Genomic DNA, 21,520 nt, shown 5'->3' on the forward strand with positions numbered 1-21,520 from the left:
GATGAGATCCCAGTTGTTGATTCTTTGTGCTAATTCACGTGCAACTGAGGTTTTGTTCATAAAATCTTTTCCTACGGTAATGTCTTCAAGAATTCTACCTAACCTTTCTTCCAGCTGTGTTACTGTTTCTGTTTTAATATATAGATCTTTAATCCATTTTAATTTTAGTTTAGTGAGATACAGATCTAACCAATAACAAATGCTGGTGGGGTTGTGGGGAGAAAGGAACCCTTCTCTAGTGTGGGTGGGAGTGTAGACTAGGGCAACCACTGTGGAAATTAGTATGGAGATACCTAAAAAAAAACTAGGATTAGAGGTCCCATTTGACCCAGCTATTCCCCTACTGGGTATGCTCCCAAAAGAATTAAATGAATCATACCACAGTGATATATGTGCACTCATATTCATAGTGGCACAATTTGTAATAGTTAAAACTTGGGAACAGCCCAATTGACCATCAACTAGAGACTGGATAAAGAAAATGTATGTGTGTGTGTGTAAATAAAATGGAATACTACTCAGCCACGAAGAATGAGAAACTAGAGAGATTTATAGCTAAATGAATGCATATTGAGGCCATACTCTTAAGTAAAATAAGTAAGACACATGTGTAAATACTGAACAGGTTCTCTGGTGTGAGAAACTGAAAGTGTAAATGAGGATCAAAATGTATAACAGAGGCAGACCACTGAGGTGTGTCAGAGTCCCACAGAGTTAGGCTGCTACCCCACCCCCAGGACCCCGAGCCTCCAAGCAGCACAGACTGGTGAGGAGTGGAGCCACTTGAGTACCCCAGCAGCATTATCCAAGCTCTGCTACCCCCACTCCACCTCTGGCCTTCTGGTTGTGCTGGTACCTGGATCCACACCACAGTGCCACAGGGGGTCATAAAGGCCATTGTACTGAACTCCAGAAGAAAGAGAAGTGAACAACAGAAAGAGGGCCTCTCTCAGGCTCCTTGATGAAAATTGAAGCCCTGGAAAAGTGAAGAGAATCTCTGCAATAAAGACACATCAGACCACCGTGGTTGGTAAATTGGAGGAATCACTACCTCCCATTGGAACCTGGACTATCCTCAGGGGAAGTGCAACTGGAACGTGCAGTAGAACCTTGCAGAGTTCCACCCTGCAGGAGGTCAGGGAGCTCAACCAGGGTCTTGCAGCCAGAAATCAGCCTGAATCTCAGGGGTCTGCCACTGGCTTGCTGAGACTAATTGATTTAGATCTGCACACTGCTGCCCACGTAGTCTATTGTGACAGCAGAGACATACTCTGAAGGAGACACTTCATTTTTATTTTTTATTTTTAAAATTATTATTTTTCTTTCTTTTCCTCTTTAATTTTTATTTTTCCCACTCTTTTCTTTTTCTTTTTTTTAATCTCATTGAGTTTATTGGTACTTTTAGGTATACAGTACAGTTACATTCATTATTGGGATCTTGTACCTTTACATGACAGGTCTTGGTTCTCATTTTTTCCCCTTGTCCCTGCCCTCCCTTCACCCCCTCCTCCCCTTCTTTTCAAATTCATCCTTTTTTCTTTCTTCTTTTTTTCTCTTTCTCACTCAACCTCTTGCTCTCCCACATTTTTCAACTCCCTTTCTATTCCTGTTCCTGCCCTAATTTGATTTCTTCTTTCTTTTTCTTTTCTTTTCTCTTTTTCATTCTCTTGATTGTCATTAGTTTCAAAGGTAGGTAAGTGAGTACAGTTTCTAGCTTCCCTATTGTTGTTAGGTTGTTCTGTTATTGTCTTTGTTCTTTCATTCTGTCTTTTCCTCTTGTCTTAAACAGTTTCCTAGAGTTTGCATGATCTTCCTGTTTTCTCTGGCCTCAGTTCTAACCTTCCTCAATCCTTCTACCTATCTGTCCCTCTCTTCCCAACTCCTTCTAAGTCCTTATCCAGAAGGGTAAAGTTGCTATATTTAAGAACTCATTCACTATAAATATGTTTTGGCTGGTCTTTTTTATTTAATTCACATGGATAAAGATGATAGATTAATAACTATCACAAATTGTAATTTTCTAAGCTGTGCTTGATGCTATTGTGTTGCTGATTGTATCACTTGGGCTAAGGTATTGTGACTGATGCAATCAGTCGTCTTTTCAGGTATTATGTATATGAGAGTGTCTCTGAGTCATTAGAGACTCAAAACCTAAAGACTAGCTATATCTAGAAGATCGAAATATTAACCCAGGAATTAAGCCAAGGACAGTACCAACAACAAAAATAGAAATGAGAAAACGTTTAAGCAAGACACAAACACAGACTTCCATCTCACCAAAGACAAATTCTGGGGGAAATGAGGTAAAAATCTGACATTAAAGCAAAGGAACACCCTGAAATCATAGCACAGGAAGTAACAAAACAGATCAATCAGGTGCTAGAAAAATTCAAAACAGAAATAATTTCCAAGATAACTACAGAGGTGGTGGGCCAAATGAAAAACATGATTAGACAATCTAGAACAGAAACAGATAAAAAAAAATGAACTCAGGGCCATGACAGAAGGTGTGAATACCCAGCATAGGAAAGAAATGGAAACCATAAATGCCCAACATAGGAAAGAAATGGAATTCATGAAACAGATTCAAATAGATATCCAGGAGACAAAACAAAATAAAACAACAAAAAAAACAAACAAACCTCTGTTGAAATTATAAACAACAGACTGACACAATCTGAAGACAGAATATCACATACAGAAGACAGAATGGCAGTCAGTGACCATGAAAAGAGAGATCGCTTAAAAAGAGTAAAGGACCTATTTCATATTATCTATTATATCTTTTAGTCCTTATTTACAAAAAGGGACAAAGGGGAAGGGGAAATGGGAAGGGTCGGGGAAAGGAAAGAATGGAATGGATTAATATGAGAAAGTGAAACATAATGGAAGCAAAGTCTTTGAAGATAGAGAGGGAGGGAAGCGTTGAAGGGAGGGCAAGGGGATGGGGAAAAATAACCGAGAGTGATTATCTAAAGGTACAAATTTCTAACATTGAATGTCATTATATTGTATACCTTAAATGTACCAATGAAATTTTAAAAAATAATAAAGAACCTTAAGAAATCATTCCAAAAGCTTCTAGATGATGCAAAGAAGAACAGTGTAAGACTCATAGGAGTCCATGAAAAAGCAGGAGAAAGTAGAAATGAAATAAGAAAAACTGTTCACAGAATTAATGACAGAAAACTTCTCAAATAGATTGAAAGAATCTGACATATTGAGAAGTGAGGCATATAGGACTCCAACTAGCCATGATCAAAAAAAGTCTACACCTAGACATATAATGATCAAGATCTCAGAAACATAACAGAATAATACAAAAAGTTAGAGAAAAGTAACAAATCACACGCAAAGGAAAGCCCATCAGAATCACAGTAGATTTTTCACCTCAAACGCACAAGTCAAGGAGAGGCTGGAGTGAGGTATTTCAAGCCCCAAATGAAAACAACCTACAACCTAGACTGATGTATCCTGCAAAATTATCTTTCAAAATTGACAGGGAAATAATATAATTCCATAACAAAGAACACCTAAGAAACTTCATGAATATCAAACCAGCACACCAAATCATTCTAAACATCATCCTAAAAAAAGACAATGAAGATCACAACTTTATGAAGCCCAACAGAGCAAATCCATTATGCAAGGCAGGAAATTAAAGGGAGAGGGGGGAAAAATTAAAAAGAGCCAACAACAGGACAGTAACATGACAATGATAAGTCAGTACATATCAGTGATAACCATCAATGCTAATGGCCTTAATTCATCAATCAAAAGAAAGAGACTGGCAGAATGGATTAAGAAGCAAAATCCAACAAATGCTGTACACAAGAAATACACCCAGTTCAAAAATAAACTCATAGGCTGAAAGTAAAAGGATGGAAAACAGTTCTCCATGTCACAGGAACCTGGAAAAAAGCAGGAGTAGCTATCTTATTGCAGGCAAAGAAAATTTCAAACCAAAACTAATTAAGAGAGACAAAGTAGGGCCAGGCATTTAGCTCAGTGGGTTGGTGGACTGCCTTGCAAGTTCAAGGACCCGAGTTCAATCCCCAGTACCAAAAAAAAAAAAAAAAAAAAAAAAAAGAGAGAGAGAGAGAGAGACAAAGAAGGTCATTACATCTTTGTAAAAGGAAAAATCCAAGAAGAAGAGATGACACATAAATATATATGCACCAAATACTAATGCCCCCAACTATACAAAACAAAACAAATATTAAGGGACATGAAAAGCCAAATAAGCACTAATATAATTGTAGTGGGGGACCTCAATACCCCACTGTCACAAATAGACAGGTTATCTAGACAAAAAATCAACAATGAAATAGTAGAACTGAACCAAGCTTTTGAACAGAGTGAAAAGACAACCCACAAAGTGGGAAAATTTTTTACCTGCTGTTCCTCAGATAAAGGACTAGTATCTAGGATATATAAAGAACTTAAAAAAATTAGACCTCCCAAATTTAAAGACCCAAACTAAAAATGGGCATCTGAAATGAGTACACATTTCTCAGATGAAGAAATAGAAGCATCAAATAAACATATGAAAAAATGTTCAATATCACTGGTCATTCAAGCGATGCAGATGAAAAGAACACTGAGCTACCATCTCACTCCAGAAAGAATGGCTGATATCAAGAAATAAACAAATAACAAATGCTGGCGGGGCTGTGGGGAGAAAGGAACCCTTCTCCATTATTGGTGGGAGTGTAGACTGGTGCAGCCACTGTGGAAAATCAGTGTGAAGATTCCTCAAAAAACTAGGATTAGAGTCCCATTTGACCCAGTTATTCCCCTTCTGGGTGTGTTCCCAAATGAATTAAAAGAATCATACCACAGTGATATATGCAAACCTATTTTTATAGCGGCACAGTTTATAATAGGTAAATCTTGGAAACAGCCCAAATGCCCATCAACTGGTGATTGGATAAAGACAATCTTAAATAAAATGGAGTACTACTCATCCATAAAGAAAGATAAATGAGACAGTTATAGTTAATAGGATGTATCTTGAGGTTGTGCTCTTAAGTAAAATAAATAGGTCACACACATGTAGATACTGAATTGTTTATCTGGTGTGAGAAACTGAAAGTGTAAATGAGGGCTAAAATGTATAACAGATATTGTGAAATAGGATGAAAATTTTCAAATGGAAACGGTGTGGGGGAGGAAAGAAGGGAAAGAAAAAATTGAAGAAAAGAAGGAAAAATGGAAACAAAACTTATGTATATAGGGAGGTGTGAAGGGATTGAAGGGAGGGCAGGGCAATGCCAAAAAAATAAGAACCAAGATATATCATGTATAGGTATGAATTACCAATGATGAATGTGACCATAAGGTATACCTAAAATGTACCAATAAACTAAATTTTAAAAATCTGGCAGAATTTGCCAAAAAAAAAAAACAGCACACCATTCAGGCTGTGGCATAGGTACTACTGTATCTGTTTAGCTAGATTTACAGTGAAAATTGGAGGGCAAAAAGCAGAGCTAAGAAAATTAGAAAATTTAAATGTTTTTTCGCTCATTGGAAAATTTAAATTTTTGATAAGGGACCACATGTAAATTTGGGAGTCAAAGGAAATATGGTTGCTGAAGAGATTAACACCGATGAAAAGAAACCAAGAACTTTGTACAGGGAGAAGAATCAAGATGGACTGATGTCATCTCAGGAATCAGCAAGACCCCATCTACTGCTTTCTTAAGGGCAGAAAATGTCAACTTTTAATATGAGAAAAGAATCCCTGGGATTCTTGTTCAAGAAGGGTCACCTAGGAAAATGGTTCCCAGAGATACATTTTCACCATGTTCAGCCATCCAGGCACTCAAAGGCTACTACAGCCATGGTCCAGAGTGGTCAGCTACTGCTGGAGCTAGGGGATGACCTTGGCATCATCCACATGATGCTTGTTTCATTGTCATGCAGAATACAAGTGTTGTGGGGTCATGGAAGTTTCTATGCAGATTTCAAAGGAAGGCCTTGGAGACCAGGCAAGGAACCCCTGAGAGAGGCAGTACACAAAGGTGTGAGTAGGAAGGTGAATGTGCGATGGAGACTCCAGAAAGTTGGAGATGCCAGGAACATGAGATATCTGCCAAAGAAAGCCACAAACAAGGTAGATATGTCCCAAGAGAGAGTATGTGGACCACAGTTGACAATACCATAGGGATAGGGACACCAATGCCCTTTGGAACTTACATCTCACCACCATGTGCTCCCAATAGCAGATAGAGAGCTAGGATTTAATGTTTGCCTTCTGGATTTTGGTATTGCTTTAGTCTGTTTCTTTTCTACTCCCCTATTCTTCATTTTTAGAATGGGAATGTCCACCTTGTGAAACTGTACCTTGGGATTCCGTGTCTTGGTTTTAATTTTTACAGAGGTTCATAGATAAGAGTTTGCCTTGTGCCTCAGAGGAGACTTTGATTCTACTATTTAGCAATGTTGAGACTGTTAAGACTGTTGAGACTTTAGAGAAGGGATTATTGTGTTCTGCTTGTACATAGATAGTTGTATCATGTTTGGTGGAATTGTGATCTCATCTTTATTTGGAGATAAAGTATGGTTTAAGGAGATACGTTTAAATATCAAGTTGACAATTAGTGGAATGTGATGGATATGGTGAATCATCAATTTGATTGGCTTTGGGATATGTCCAGGAGACTTGTAAAGCATACTTCTGGATGTATCTGGCTGGTTCAAAGAGGCATAACCTTGGGTTCTGTATGTGTTTCCTCACCCCTTTCCTAACTGGCACTATATTCCTGCTCTGCTTTCTGTCTGACACAAACTTAGCCTCTTTGCTCCATCATGCCGTTATGCCATATAGTTCTACCTTGTAGGTAGCTGATTATGGACTGAATTCCCCCAAATCATGAGCCAAATTAAATTTTTTCTCTCTTAAATTTTGGGTGTCAAGTATTATTTCTGAGCAATAGGAAAGCTATCAGCACCATTTCCATGACATCAGTCAAAATGCTAGTAGGTCATTCCAGCAAAGACAGAATACTAAAAAGACAGAATACTAAAAGCTGTTTAGACAGAAGTGTAAAATAATCTATAAGGGAAAATTTTTCAATTAATATCAGATTTTTCAACAAAACCTTAAAGACTGGAGAACTTGGATAACAGTGTTCCAAGTCCTTAAAGAAAATAATTGCTAAGACGGATTATTATATTATATAAGGCTAGCCTTCAAAATCAAAGGAAAAATAACTTCCATGATAAGGATAAACTAAAGACATTCATGGCTACTAAGCAATACTGTGGAGACTACTTCAGGGGATCCTAAATGAAGACAAGTAGGACAAAACCATCCAGGAGTTGAAGGGAAATAATAAATCTCACTGGGACAGTAGTTATATAAAAGGACAACAGAAAGGAATATGAAAAAAAATACAATACAGGAATCAGTACATACATGTGACTAATATCAGTCAGTGTAATCATTCTTAACTCTCCAATCAAAAAACAGACTGGCAGACTGGATTAAAAAACAAAACCCAACTATATATTGCCTGCAAAAGATACAACTCATCCACAAAGACACATACATACTCTGAAAATGAAAGTATGAAAAATGTTACTTCAAGATGTTGGAACCTGAAAGCAAGCAGTAGTTAATTTAATTTCTGACAAAGTTAACTTCAAAGCAAAACTGAACAGAAGAGATAAAGAAGGTCAGTGCATATTATTATTATTATTATTATTATTATTATTATTATCATCATTATTATTTTGTTTGTTGGTTTTTTGAGAAAGGGTCTCACAATGTAGTTGAGACTACCCTGGAACTCACTATGTAGCCCAGGCTGGTCTCAAACTTGCAGTAATCCTCCTGCCTCAGCCTCCTGAGTGCTGGGATTACAGGCATGCGCCACCATGCCTGGCTTGTCACTGCATATTATTAAAGGGAACAATTAACCAAGAAGAGGTAACAATTGTAAATATATGTGCAAGGAAGGTTGGTGCATCCAACTTCATAGAACAAAAGCTATTTAACATAAAAGAACAGATAGACACCAATACAATCATAGTTGGGAGCTCTACTATACCATTTTAACAAATAGGTCATACAGACAAAATATCGATGAAGAAACATGAGAGTTAAATGACACCATAAAAGAAATGGATTTGACAGATATCTAAAGGATATTTCATACAACAGCAGGCTGTACATTTCTTTCAGAAGCTTACACAACTTTCTGCCAAGTAAGTCATATTTTAGGCCATTAAATATTTACAAAAGAATTGAAATAATCTCATTCATCCTAGGAGATCACAATAGAATGAAACTAGAAACCAACAGCAAAAGAAACCACAAAAAATTCCTAAACACACGCAGGTTGAATAACACTTTTGAATAATCAATGGCTTACTGAACAAGTCAGCAGAGAAATTTAAAAATTCCTAGACTCAGCTGGGTATGGTAGTGAACACCTGCTATCCCAGCATTCTTAGAGGGTGAGGCAAGAGAATGGCAAATTTGAGCCCAACCTGGGCAACTTATCACTTAGTGAGACAGTCTTAAAAAATAAAAAAGAGTTGGGAATGTAACTCAGGGAAAAGGTCCTGGGTTCAATCCCAATGCCAGAAAAAAATTACTAGACTCAAATGACAATAGAAATACAACATATCAGAATCTGTGGAACACAATAAAAGCAGTTTTAAGAGGGAAGGTTATAGCTGTGATTACCTACATTACAAAAACAGAGAAAACCAAATAAATATCCTAAGGATGCATCTCAAGGTCATATAAAAACAAAAGTAATGCAAGGATCAGAGTTGAAACTAATGAAATTGAGAATGAAAATAATACAAATTAAATAGATCTTTTGAAAGGAAAAATATGATTGATAAATCCTTATCCAAACTTACCAAAAGATAGAGAAGACCCACATCTACAAAGTTAGAAATGATAAAAGCAAAATTACAGCAGACACCACTAAAATATAGAGGATTACTAGACACTATTTTGAATAGTGATATTCTAATGAATTGAAGAATCTTGAAGAAATGAATAAATTCCTGGACACATATGACTTACCTAAATTGAAACCAGAAAATAAAAAATCCTGAACAGACCAAAAACAAGCAATGAAAATGATACAGTAATAAACATTGTATCATCCAAGAAAAGCCCAAAATCTGAAGGTTTTACCACTGATCTATACCAGAACTTTAGAAATGAACTAATGCCAATGCTCCTCAAACTTTTTCATGAAATTGAAAGGGAAGGGATACTTCCAAACTCATTTTTTTTGTACCAGAGATTGAACTCAGGACTGTGCGTTTGTCAGTGAGGCACAGTACCACTGAACTACATCTCCAGGCCCCAAACTAATTTTTTTGCTAGTGGGGATTTAACTCAGGACCTTGCACCTGCAGGGCAGGTGTGATGCCACTGAGCTAAATCCCCAGCCCCCCAACTCATTTTTGAAGCCATCTCTGCCCTCAGATCAAAACTAGTTAAGGACACACATGCATACACAGACACACACAGACACACAGACACACACACACACACACACACACACACACAAGAAAAAACTATAGGCCGATATCCTGGATGGCCTATATGCAAAATCTTCAATAAAACACTTACAAACAGAATTTAACAGTTCATTAAAAATATTACACATTATCACCAAGTTGGGTTCACCTCAAGGATGCAAGGATGCTTCAATATATATAAATTCAATAAATACATTACACATATAAATAGCATCAAGGATAGAAATCACGTGATCACCTGAATAGATGCATAAAAGCCTTTGATAACATCCAACATTCCCTTATGATCAAACTCTGATGAATAAAGGTTTAGAAGGACCTTACCTCAAACAGATGAAAGTCACATATGACAAATCCATAGCCAATATCATATTGAATAGTGCAAAGATGGAAGAATTGCCCTTAAAATCAGGAATAAGAGAAGTTTATTTATGCTCATTATTCCCATTTAATTCATTACTTGAAAGTTTAGCCAGAGTAATCAGGCATTAAGAAAGAAATAAAAGGAATATTAATAGAAAAGGAAGAAATTATTCCTACTTGCAGATTTTATTCTTTACACAGCAGACACATAAAAGCCCATGAGAAGACCATTAGATGTGATAAACAAATTAATAAAGTGGCAGGATACAAGGTCAGCAACACAAAAATCAAAAGTTCTTATACACCAGTAATGAGCCCACCAAGAACAAAATCTGGAAAACAATTCCATTCATGATAGCTTCAAAAAAGAGGTCAAATACTTAGTAATCAACCCTACAAAGGATAGGAAAGATCTTTATAAGAAAAATTCCAATATTCTGAAGAAATAAACTGAAAAGGACTTTAGAAAATGGAAAGACATCCTTTGTTTTTGGATCAGCAAAATATGGACATACTGTCAAAAGTGATCAATAGATTTAACACAATACCTATTAAAATACCAATATCAGTATTCACAGAAATAAAAAATACATGAAATTCATATGGAACCACAAAAAAAATCCAGAATAGCTGAAATAATTCTGAGCAAAAAGATCAAAATGGGAGGCATCACAATACTCGATTTCAAGTTATACTGTAAAGCTGTATTAAGAAAGATAGCATAGTACTGCCACTATTGTAGACCAATGAAATAGAACAGAAGACCCAGAACCACCCCTATGCAACTTAAGCCATCTGATTTTAAGGGCCAAACATGCATTGGAGAAAAGAGGGCATCTTTAACAAATGGTACTCAGAAAATTGTTTATCCATATGTAGAAGATCAAAACTACATTGATATTATTCACCACATATTAAAATCAAATCAAAATGGACCAAAGACATAAACTCTGAAACTGTTGGAAGACAGCATAGGGAAAATACTTGAAGGCACAGGCATAGCAAAAACTTCCTAAATAGAAAATTTAAACTCACAGGAAATAATACAAAAAAAAATCAACCAATGGAATTACATCAAATTAAAAAGCTTCTTCACAGAGCCAGGTTTGGGGATTCATGCCTGTAATCCCAGCACTCGGGAGGCTGAGGCAAGAGGATCACTGCTACATAGTGAGAGTGGCCTGAGCTACATAGTTCAAGGCTGGCCTGAATTGTATAGCAAGATCTTGTCTCAGAAAAGCCCAAGAAAGGTGTAGCGGGTGGGGGGGGGGAATGGTCAATTGGTACATGAAAAGATGCTCAACATCATTAGGCATTAGAAATTCAAATGAAAACGCCAATAAAGGTGCTCATTATAATGGCTAAAACTAGTTAAGACTGAGAACACCAAGAACTGTCAGGGAGGTGGAGCAGATACAGTTCTCACACATTGATGAGAAAATCATTAGGCTAGAAATTCAAATGAAAACGCCAATAAAGGTGCTCATTATAATGGCTAAAACTAGTTAAGACTGAGAACACCAAGAACTGTCAGGGAGGTGGAGCAGATACAGTTCTCACACATTGATGAGAATAGTTTAAAATGGTACATACAACTACTTTGCTAAATGTATTGTGTTTGCTTATGAAATGAATACTCATGGACTTCATGACCCAACATTTTCATTCCTAGGTATTTACATGAGTGAAGTGAAAATGCATATTCACAAAAGCACTTTGATGTGAATATTTATAGCAGTTTTATTCATAATAATACCAAACTAGAAACAGCTCAGATATTTGTTAATAAAAGAATGGATTTATTCCAGAACAGGCAAAACTAATCTGTAGTGGCTAAAAAAAAAATCAAACAGTGATTTCCTGTGGGGTATATGTACCGAGTTTGACTGGGTAGTTTAACACCACTTAAAAAGTTTAGCTCAAAATAATAAAGCTGTGAATAAATACTGAACTTTACTTGATATAAATGTTAGAGTATTTTAGAAGTACATGTACTTATATGTGCAATGTACTTTAAAATGCATCAGAATGTGTTTAACCGATGGGTAGATAGAAGGGTAGGTAAATGGAGAGGAAGATGATAAAAACAGATATAGTAATATCTTAATGATAGCCTCTAAGTGGTAGGTCTCTGACCTTTCCCTTTTAACTGCTTTCAACATTTTTATACATTTTAAAATGTCCATAAGATGTTGGAAAAATATTGAATATCTACTCATTGTTTTAAGGAATGGGTAGACAAGAGACGACTGAAGGAGAGTTTCCCAAAAGAACTCCAATGGAAGTGAATTGCACTGATATAGTTCTTTCTACAAACCAGGGACAAACGTAGGGGCAGAAATTTATTTTTATCTAATAAATATTAATGTGTTTTGTAACTGGAAACTCCTAACCAACAGGTTAAGTGACTTACCCAAGGCCATCAATCAATGAGTAGCAGTTAAGACTTCATGCGGAACTGTTTCTGATTACCAAGTTAGTATTCTTTGTCCAGTGAAGTTTTACAACCATTTCCATGCTGCCTCTGACCTTGATAACTCATTTGCTTTATTTTTCCCTAGTGATGAAGGCCACAAATTTTGTGTTTTCCTCACAGTTGAATCTGTAGGGTCAAAACCAGTGCCTGGCTCTGAACAGATGTGCCAGAATACTTTTTGAGTAAATTCAATTAATGCACAGTGGGATAAGTGAAAGAAGGGTAGTTCAAACGCAAAAGAATATAAGAAAAAAACCTGGCTGCAAGATGGAAAAGAATTGGCTTTAGAAATCTAAAGTGGTTTAGTACATGTAGGATGGAATGTGTGTGGAAAACATGAGTTGTATGGGATGCCAAAAGAATAATAAGGGATCACATTGTGTAGTCACGAGAGCGACAAAAATGAGTAGAAGGGGTTCATGGTGGAAGCAAGGAGTCCAATTAAAAGACTTTAAGAAAGGCTTTGAAGTGAGGTAACAGTGATCTCACCGTAAGCGTAACATTGCAGATACAAAGCAGTAGATAGTATGAGAAAAATTTAGGAGGTAGAGTTGATGATACTGGTTGCTTAATGTGAGGGAGAGGAGAAAGTTAAAAATGAATTTTGATTTTTTTGGTCTGGGTAACATGGTGGGTGGTGGTGTCATGCACTAAAATGCAAGGAAACAAGAGAAAGAGCAGGCTTAAAATGAGTGGAGAGGATGAGTTCAGTTTTGAGTATAACATATTTTATGATTCTATAAATATTTAGCTGGTGATATTCCAGGAGCAATTGGATATCCTGACAAGGAGTTTTGCATAAGTCTGGGCTGGAGTTATCAATATTATTGTCATCATGCTTTAGGGTACCTTATCTGTATTACTGAGGACAATTAAATAACTTCATTGTAATAGATGTTTTCCTTTTAAAAATACCACCTCCGATACCTGCCCCACTTGAAATGAAGCCTTCTTTGTCTGCTGGCCTGTTTATTATTCCAGGGAGCTATACTGAGCCTATAAATTGTTCTATAATAAAAAGCTATAGATAGTAAGATTAAAGTGTGCCAGATAGAAGGATATTAGGAATTACCATCACATTAGAAGCTTAATGTTTGGTAAATACATTACACTGGAGGATAGTTCTTTGCTACTCACCTGATCAAATACAGCTCTTTATTCCATGGGTAGATATTTAAGACTGGCCCAACCCCAATCATGTGGTTGTGACATTCTCCAACATTTTCAATATATTCATGCTTCAATGGCACTTTGCTGAGGAGCTCAAATTCCTCAGGTGCCTTTTGAAGTACCTGTTCTGCTGCATAGAATCCATCTACTAACAATGTCCTGCCACCTGTTCCTTCATGTTTAAGACAGTGAAACACTTGAATGCTAAAGAAGGAAAAGAAAAGTAAATTCTTATGTTCATTGGATAAAAGGGAGTATATCAAATTTCTAGAATATTATATAACAAATGATTATAGAGTCTACTTGTGTCATTTTATTTTCATGAAGAAATCTCATAACTGCTTTCTTCTCATAGTTGTACCATTTTTGTACTTTGAAATATTAATGCCATTATAGGTTTCTTCTAAATATCACAAGTATTGAAGCCTCTATATGCCAGGCCTTGGGAATGCAGGAATGAATAAGATATAACCTTTGTTCTAATATGAAGATATGAAGCCAGTACTAAGAAGAGGTATAATAATAGGTACTATATACAGCTGTATGCAAGACATAGTGAGGCCTATAAAAAGAAATACTCTATTCTAGTGCAGTGTTGTATAAAGGAACTTGAGGGAGGAGGGGGATAGCTTTACCTGACCTCAAAGTAACAATCAAGAATTGGACTGGAATGAGATTGAGATGAAGAGAGAATTCTAGGCAGAGAAAAAGTGTGAATAGATATACTGATATAAAACAAAGAAGATCTATGTGTGGTGACATATGCATGTCATCTCAGCACTCAGGGAGGTTGAAGCAGGAAGATCTCAAATTTGAGTGTGGCCTGAGCAACTAAGTGACTTAGTAAGATCTCGTCTTAAAATAAAAAATAAAAAAGGTCTGGGGATGTAGCCGAGTGCAAAGGCCCAGGGTTCGTTGTCTAGTACAGAAAAGATGTATATTCAAAGAGAATAAGAAGTTTCTACTAGCATAGTGTAAAGAACACAGAAGGAACCTAAACTGTAAAATTACAAGGTCACATTAACATTTTAAAAGGTTGACCATGATTATAGTATGAAAGATAGAACAGTGGGAAGAAAGCTGACAAAAAACTTGGAAACCAGAAACAACTTAGATCAAAACCTACCTCTCTCTTGAATTAAGGATCTTTGGCTCCTAAGTAATTCTGATCTAAACATTTCACAGAAATTTTAACTTGTCCAAGATCACAAAGCTATAATAATATATATTTAGGATAGGATATAAAGCTAGGTCCGGTTGCTACCATAGTTTTCACTCTCAGCCATTATTTCTACATCACAAATCTACTTGGCCTTTGGTATTGATTAGAAGGGGTAAAATTAAGGAACAGTTGCTAATCTTTGGCATTGGTCATAGAAGGAAGAGCTAGTGAGTGTTTGAACCTCAGCCTCTATCCAGATGCTTCTCATTCCATTTCCTCCCTCCCTCCCTCCCTTCCTCCCTTCTTTCCTTCCTTCTTTCTTCTGTGTGAGTGAGTGTGTGTGTGTGTGTGTGTGTGTGTGTGTGTGTTCTAGAATGAAGATGCAGCGGGCCGGGGATTTTAGCTCAGTGGTTCCGGCACCTGCCTTGCAAGCACAAGGGCCCGAGTTCGATCCCCGGTACCAAAAAAAATAGAATGAAGAGGCAGTGCTGTTGATCTTTCCATACACTGATAATGTTGGGCAGGATACCTGAAAACTGATTTATTTTTCCTTTTCCAAACCAAACATTCTTAAATTTTAAACTTTTAAATAAATATAAACATAACAGATCGTATACGATCACCCGATTATACTTTATTAGTCCAGTACACTCACTTTACTGACATAATAAGTCTCAAGCTCATCATCTATTTCAGGAGCAAGATTAACAACAATAAATAAAAACCATAGAGGTGCCTCCTGTACATTGCAAACGGTAGGGAACTTAAGCTACTGATTCAATGTGGAAAAGGTTATTTTTCAGCCCTTCTTCCCTCCAACTTCTTGTAAGTCAGATTCAAATACCTCTTAGTACCATACTCGAAATAGCAACGCTTGCAGGACTGGCCTCTTTGAAATATGTTAACTAAAGACTAGAAAGCTGTAAAATCCCAAAACTAATGATTAGTCGATATTTTTCTTGGTAGGTTATAATGACCTTGAGAAAATTATAAATTAACAAAATCAAGACCACATTTACATAGTAAGGAGGGGTTTCAATTGCTTAAATATTTATTCTTACTAGTCTAAAGAAGACTGAGCTAAGTATTTAAAAATTATTATGTTTCTAGAGGAAGAGAGAGAAATAATCATACAAATTTATAGCAGTAGATGTAATCCTGGTTCAAATAGAATAGGAATTGATTAAGGAACTACTTAAGGCCATCACATGTAAGTATGCTATGCTGTAAAAATCGAATCCACCTACCCACAGGGTTCTTGAAAATAGGTAGTGTCAGTGTGCCGATCCAGAGCTAGTTTGGTATATGCAGTGTCGCCTCTGGAGAAATCTGACGTGAAATACCACATCCTCCCATAGATGGTTTCTCTGTCAATAAAAAGATCTATAAGACATTTGAAATTTCCTTCTTATTTTTCAAAACTACTTCCAATACTTTCTTTAGTTGCTCACAAATAAAAACTGATTTTGTTTTTCAGATTTACACTCATAAGGTGAAATTGACAGTTAAACATAACACATATGGACAATTCTGCCACTGATTAACATTCTGGGAAGTTGAGGGGAAAACTGTGTAAGTATAATGTATTCTGAAAGCTTAGGGAATCATACTACGTTGTTTATATGCCTACTTTTAATAGCCTTCACATTCAACGTTACTCCCTGTGCTTACCTTCCTTTCATAGAAAAAGATGATGATAGCTGCTTCTAGAAGTGATGTTTTTACTTAATTTTAAAAATAACTGTTGTCTTTTATTAATATTCTTAATTTTCAGTAATAGTGTTAATTTTCTAATATCTTGGATAATCCAATTTTCAGGGGTGACTGAAGTATTTCCATATTCTTCATCTGACATAGAAGTGATTAATGTAGATCTTCACTTATCTTTTGGACATGGACAAATAAGGAAAAGAGAAAAGGATAGTTTGTGTTACAAGTATTCAGTGAGAATTGCTGTATTGCTGCATTTCTCCTTGAGGCATGCAATGTAGATTTTGATTTTGTAATTGTTTTTGTGGTGGGCTCAGATCTGACCTAAAGTTCACTTAATTTCTTCAGCTCTCAGAGTTCTTATTCTCTGAATACACAAATCCAAACAAGAAATGTTCTTCTTTTTCAACTAAAAGTTCTAAATCCCTCTCAATTTATTGCTTACCAGCACAATTTCTTTTATTCTAAAGTTCTCAAACTGTTTCAAACTGAATGGTTTACAAATTTATGCTCTACTAGTACAGGGGAATTGACCCAGCATACTGTCTGTTATATACTCAACTATATCTGGGTTTTATTAAATAAAAGGGAAATATTAATTAAAGTGAAGTAGTTTTATTTCACATTTAATACTGCAGAAGATCTATCTATATGCCAACTAGAAATTTTGAATGGTAAAGAAAAGGGTACTACTACTTAGGATCAGAAAACCTCAGCTACTTAAATGACAGCTTTATTGCTTGCTATCAGGGAAATCCGGGGCAAGCCACTTATTATATCTTAGAATCAGGTGCTTCATCAGTAGAATGGGATATAACATATAATTATCAGAATTACTATAATCAAAATAAAATAATGGATGAGAGATGTGATGGTTAAATGCTATATAGTGTTTATTTACAGCCAATCTCTGAATCAAGCTCTGGGAATCACAGAAGAAGGTAAATCACAGAAGGCAAAAAATGTATAATCCTTAGACATCATAGTCAATCTTCCATTGAAAAGAAGGGAAAATGTTTGTGTGTGTGTGTGTGTGTGTGTGTGTGTGTAGTGGATGTGCCTATGGTCATATAACAGCTTGATGGTAGAACTCAGACTACAACCTAGTTCTTGTTATTTACAGTTAGTGCTTTTTCTAATGTACAATGATAACTCTCACTTTGAGGATCACTAAGTTAGAAAAAATATATGCCAATGATTTTGAAGTTTTCATTAAATGTAACATTTAAGTATCTTTAAAGGTGAGAAATCTAGTCCTCATTATAAGGCACTGCAAATGACAGTACTCTTAATTAGGTTACAGAGTATTCTGGATTGAAAACAAGAGTAACCATCCCTTTTATATTTTTTGTTGGTGCTCATGTTCTAGAAATTAATTACTATGGATTTCAGAAAACCAATAAATTACCTGATCAAGCTGATCCTTTCTGCCAACTTCTCTGTGTGCTCTTGAGTGGGAGGGACATTTTCTACAAATGCAATTCCATAAAGCAAAAAGTTTTGTAGAAACATCTTCAGTCCTTCTTTGGTTTCTAAAAAACTCTGGAAATCTACAGATGGAACTTGGGCTTGCTGGTAGACTTCCGCATTCCATAATATTCTAGGCTGAATAACCTTTTGTTTCTGCCCTTCATAGCTATTTTTCACCAGCCAATCCAAATCATATCTAGTCACATGACCATCTGGCCCTTTTTTAGGGAAAAGAAGTTATTAAGATAATAATTACAAAGATTGTCAACGATTTACTGCTTAAGAATGTTAATTCTTAAATTACCCAGTACTGTATTGTTTATGAAACCAGAGTATGAGTAAGAGTACTTAGAAGAATACTTCTGAGAGAGAAATATTTGTAGGTAGATTGGTATGCATGAATAAATGGATAAATCTTCCAAAAAGATAAATAAATAAATAGAACCATAGCTATATAGCAAAGGACCTTCTCAAAAATTTACTAAGTATTCAAAGAATTATAATCCCAGCAGGTTTTCAGTCTCCTCAGCACTTGCTCCCAATTTCCATCTCCTGCCTACAAATGAACTTAGAATATTTAAGCTAGAAGGGACTAATGTTAAATTTCCATATGGTAAAAAAGTCAGTTAGTGTTGAGTATTACTCAAACTTTTTGGGACCAGCAGTATTTCAGATTTGGAGTTCTTTGAATTTTGTAATATTTGTATAAACTTTACCAAATTCAAAGATGCTGAACTTGTACCACAGTTGGAACCAGAACTCTATCTTCTTGATTCAGGCAGTAACATTCTGTGTTACGTTCCTCTTCTAAATGGTTTAGGCCATTTCTGTTTAATAACATAAAATCTGATAAAATTTGTGTCATTACAATAAAGTGTCTTTATAACTGCCTTTTCCCATTGTGCAAAAGAAAGTTCAGCTCTCAGTGACCTGCCTCTTCCAACCCCCAAATTTTCCAAAAAATCCTTAAGATAAGTAATGGAGGCAGCAGAAATAGTAAAAGGCTATGTGTCTTGCCTTTTTTTTTTCATCTGTCGCCTTTTCTCTCCTTTCCCTTGACAAAAAATATCACACTTATTGTAAACAATTTGGAAATCATAACCAAGTAAAGAGAAATTAAAAATTACCTGTATTTATCATTCCATCATTTAGATGAGACCATAATTGACAGGTTAACATCATTCCTTTCAGTTTTCTACTATTTATCTTTATGTAGTATAAAAAATAACAGTTAAATAATTTTGTGCCCATCAATGCCATTTAACATTCTGGCAATCATTTTATACTTTTTAAGATAAAATCTTTGGAAAAATTAATTCTGAAAGTTTGTAAAATATAGAGTGCCAGTATCTACCTAAATAGTCTGCTCCCCTGGGTACAAGGTTTCATTTTTGAAAAATTTTCTTATTATTTAATGGTGATTATTTTTATCCATATTTCTAATAATCTAAAGATATAGTATGTATCAAGACTTATATAAACTTTTAAGCTTATTGATATGTATAAGCAAATTACTTTCTAGGAAGATTTTATCTTTATTCCTTCCAACAGTATATAAGTACTCATCAAATTGAGAATTCTTTTAAAAAATATGTATTTTTCTAATTTAGTTAAGTAAAAAAATATTTTATAATAATTTGAATTTATTTGCTTACTAATAAAGCTAATAGCATTTTCCACACCTGTTAGATATCTATGTGTATTTAATGCAGGGGCCACCAAAGTATGGTCTATGATTCAAATCCAGCACTTGTTTTTGTGGACTCTATTTTGTAACACACATGTCCACTTAGTTACATATTCTCTATAGCTTAATATTCTCTGTAGTTCTGTGTTCTCATATTCTCCATAGTTCTATAGTCTCATATTCTCTATAGTTCAATATAGTTGTGACCATACAGCTAACGAAGTGTAAGAATATTTATTGTCTGATCCCTTAGAGAAAATGTTTGCTGATTACTTTTGCAATGATTTGTTCACTTATATTTTTCTATGGGATTACCGGTGCTTTTCCTACAATTCAGCAATAGCATCTTAGGGTAGCAATAGTATCTAAGGGTAGTTGGTCTTTTAGTAATAGTACTTTATATACTAAGGGGAAGTGGTATTTATAATACAGTTTGAAAATATTTTGTCAAGTTTAAAAAATTAAATTATTTCTCTGATGCTTATTATAGGAAAATTAATAGTCAATGTATTGATTGTAAACATTTTTTCCTTTAATGCTTCCTTTGTTTAACATTTTATTTGGAAATTGTAGCTTCATAGGATGTTATAAAGCAATGTATAGGGAAGTCCCCTGTACTCTTTTTTTAACCATTTCCCAGTGCTAACATCTGTTAGGGTTTAGCTCTAGATTGTTCCCCAAAGGCCTTATGTGTTCAGAGTGGGGCTTTTGGAAGGTGATTGGATCATGGAGGCACTGTCCTCATCAGTGGTTTAATTCACGGAAGAGTTCAGAATTGAATGTGGTGTTAGGAGACGGTGCCTGGTTGGAAGAGGTGGCTCACTGGGAACTGACCTAGAAGCTTAGACCCTCCTCCCCCACTCCTCACTTTGTTTTGTTTACTGGCTTCCATGACATGACCAACTTTCTTCCACCATGCCCTTCCTGCCTTGGAACTCTTGACCATGGACTGAAACTGTTAGCCAAAATAAGCTTGTCTTCCTCTAAGTTATGGATGTTGTATATTGTGTCCCAAATTAAATTGTTTGATTCAGTGTTGACCTTATGGGGGAGTTTGACTTGGTTCTTGTCCAATTTGGTTTGCAACCAGAATCATGGAAAGAATTAAATTCGTGAACCGAGGTACCACTATAATATGTTCTCTACCTCTATAGCTATGTCACTTTATGAATGTTACATAAATGTGTCATGCACATTGGCTTTTGTCCAGCTAATTTCACTGAGATTCTTCTAAATTATCATATATGTTAATGGAATTTTTTTTTATTACTGAGTAATACTCCACTATAACAGTTTGTTTAATTATTCACCCATTGGGTAGTTTCCAGTTCTTAGTTATTACAAATGAGACTGATGTGAAAATTAATGTACAAGCATTTTTGTGTAAATACTGTATAGGTTTTCATATTTTTTGGATAAATGTACAAGAGGGTACATTTCTGAGTTGTATGGTAACTGCATGCTTAATTTTCTAAGAAACTGCCAAACTTTTTCCCTGAGTGGCTGTAATAGGAAAGTAATATTTTGCATTACTATCAGCAGTATATGGCTAATAGAATTTCTCTTTATCTTCTCTAACATTTGGTGTTATGATATTTTTTAGTCACTATGATAGGTATGTAGTGAAATCTTGCTGTGATACTATCATTTATCTAATGACATGATGGGGATCATCTTTTCATGTGTTTATTTGCAATTTGTGCATCTTATGAAGTAAGATGTCTGTGCATGCCTTTTATCTATTTTCTAATTTGATTTTTTGTTTTTCTGCTGAGTTTAGAATTACTGTATTTAGTCCTAGTCCCAGTTAGAATCTGATGATTTTTTATGTTCTTTTCTATGAATTTTATAGTTTTACGTTTCACATTTAAGCCCACAGTCTATTCCGTTTATTATTATATAAAATGTGAAACCTGGGTCGAGGTTACTTTTTTTCCTTTCTATAGATATCCAATTGCTCCAATAT

At 35.4% G+C, this 21,520-nt stretch overlaps 1 protein-coding gene across 4 annotated transcripts in view; it reads right to left on the reverse strand.

The window, feature by feature from the left end:
• The window catches only part of Tmlhe (trimethyllysine hydroxylase, epsilon), a 94,811-nt gene that overhangs the window by 12,544 nt on the left and 60,747 nt on the right, over positions 1-21,520 (reverse strand). For 3 of the 4 annotated variants that reach the window (XM_010614314.3, XM_010614316.3, XM_010614318.3), the window contains 3 exons: positions 17,806-18,085; positions 15,935-16,054; positions 13,493-13,729 (listed from right to left, as the gene is read on the reverse strand). In XM_010614314.3, the coding sequence (XP_010612616.1) occupies positions 13,493-13,729; positions 15,935-16,054; positions 17,806-18,085 (637 nt within the window). The remainder of the gene's footprint in view (positions 1-13,492; positions 13,730-15,934; positions 16,055-17,805; positions 18,086-21,520) is intronic. The other variant, XM_010614315.3, reaches the window with a different exon arrangement.

This window comes from Fukomys damarensis, unplaced genomic scaffold (genome assembly GCF_012274545.1).
Source record: "Fukomys damarensis isolate Sample0158 unplaced genomic scaffold, DMR_v1.0_HiC HiC_scaffold_39, whole genome shotgun sequence".
NCBI lineage: Eukaryota > Metazoa > Chordata > Mammalia > Rodentia > Bathyergidae > Fukomys > Fukomys damarensis.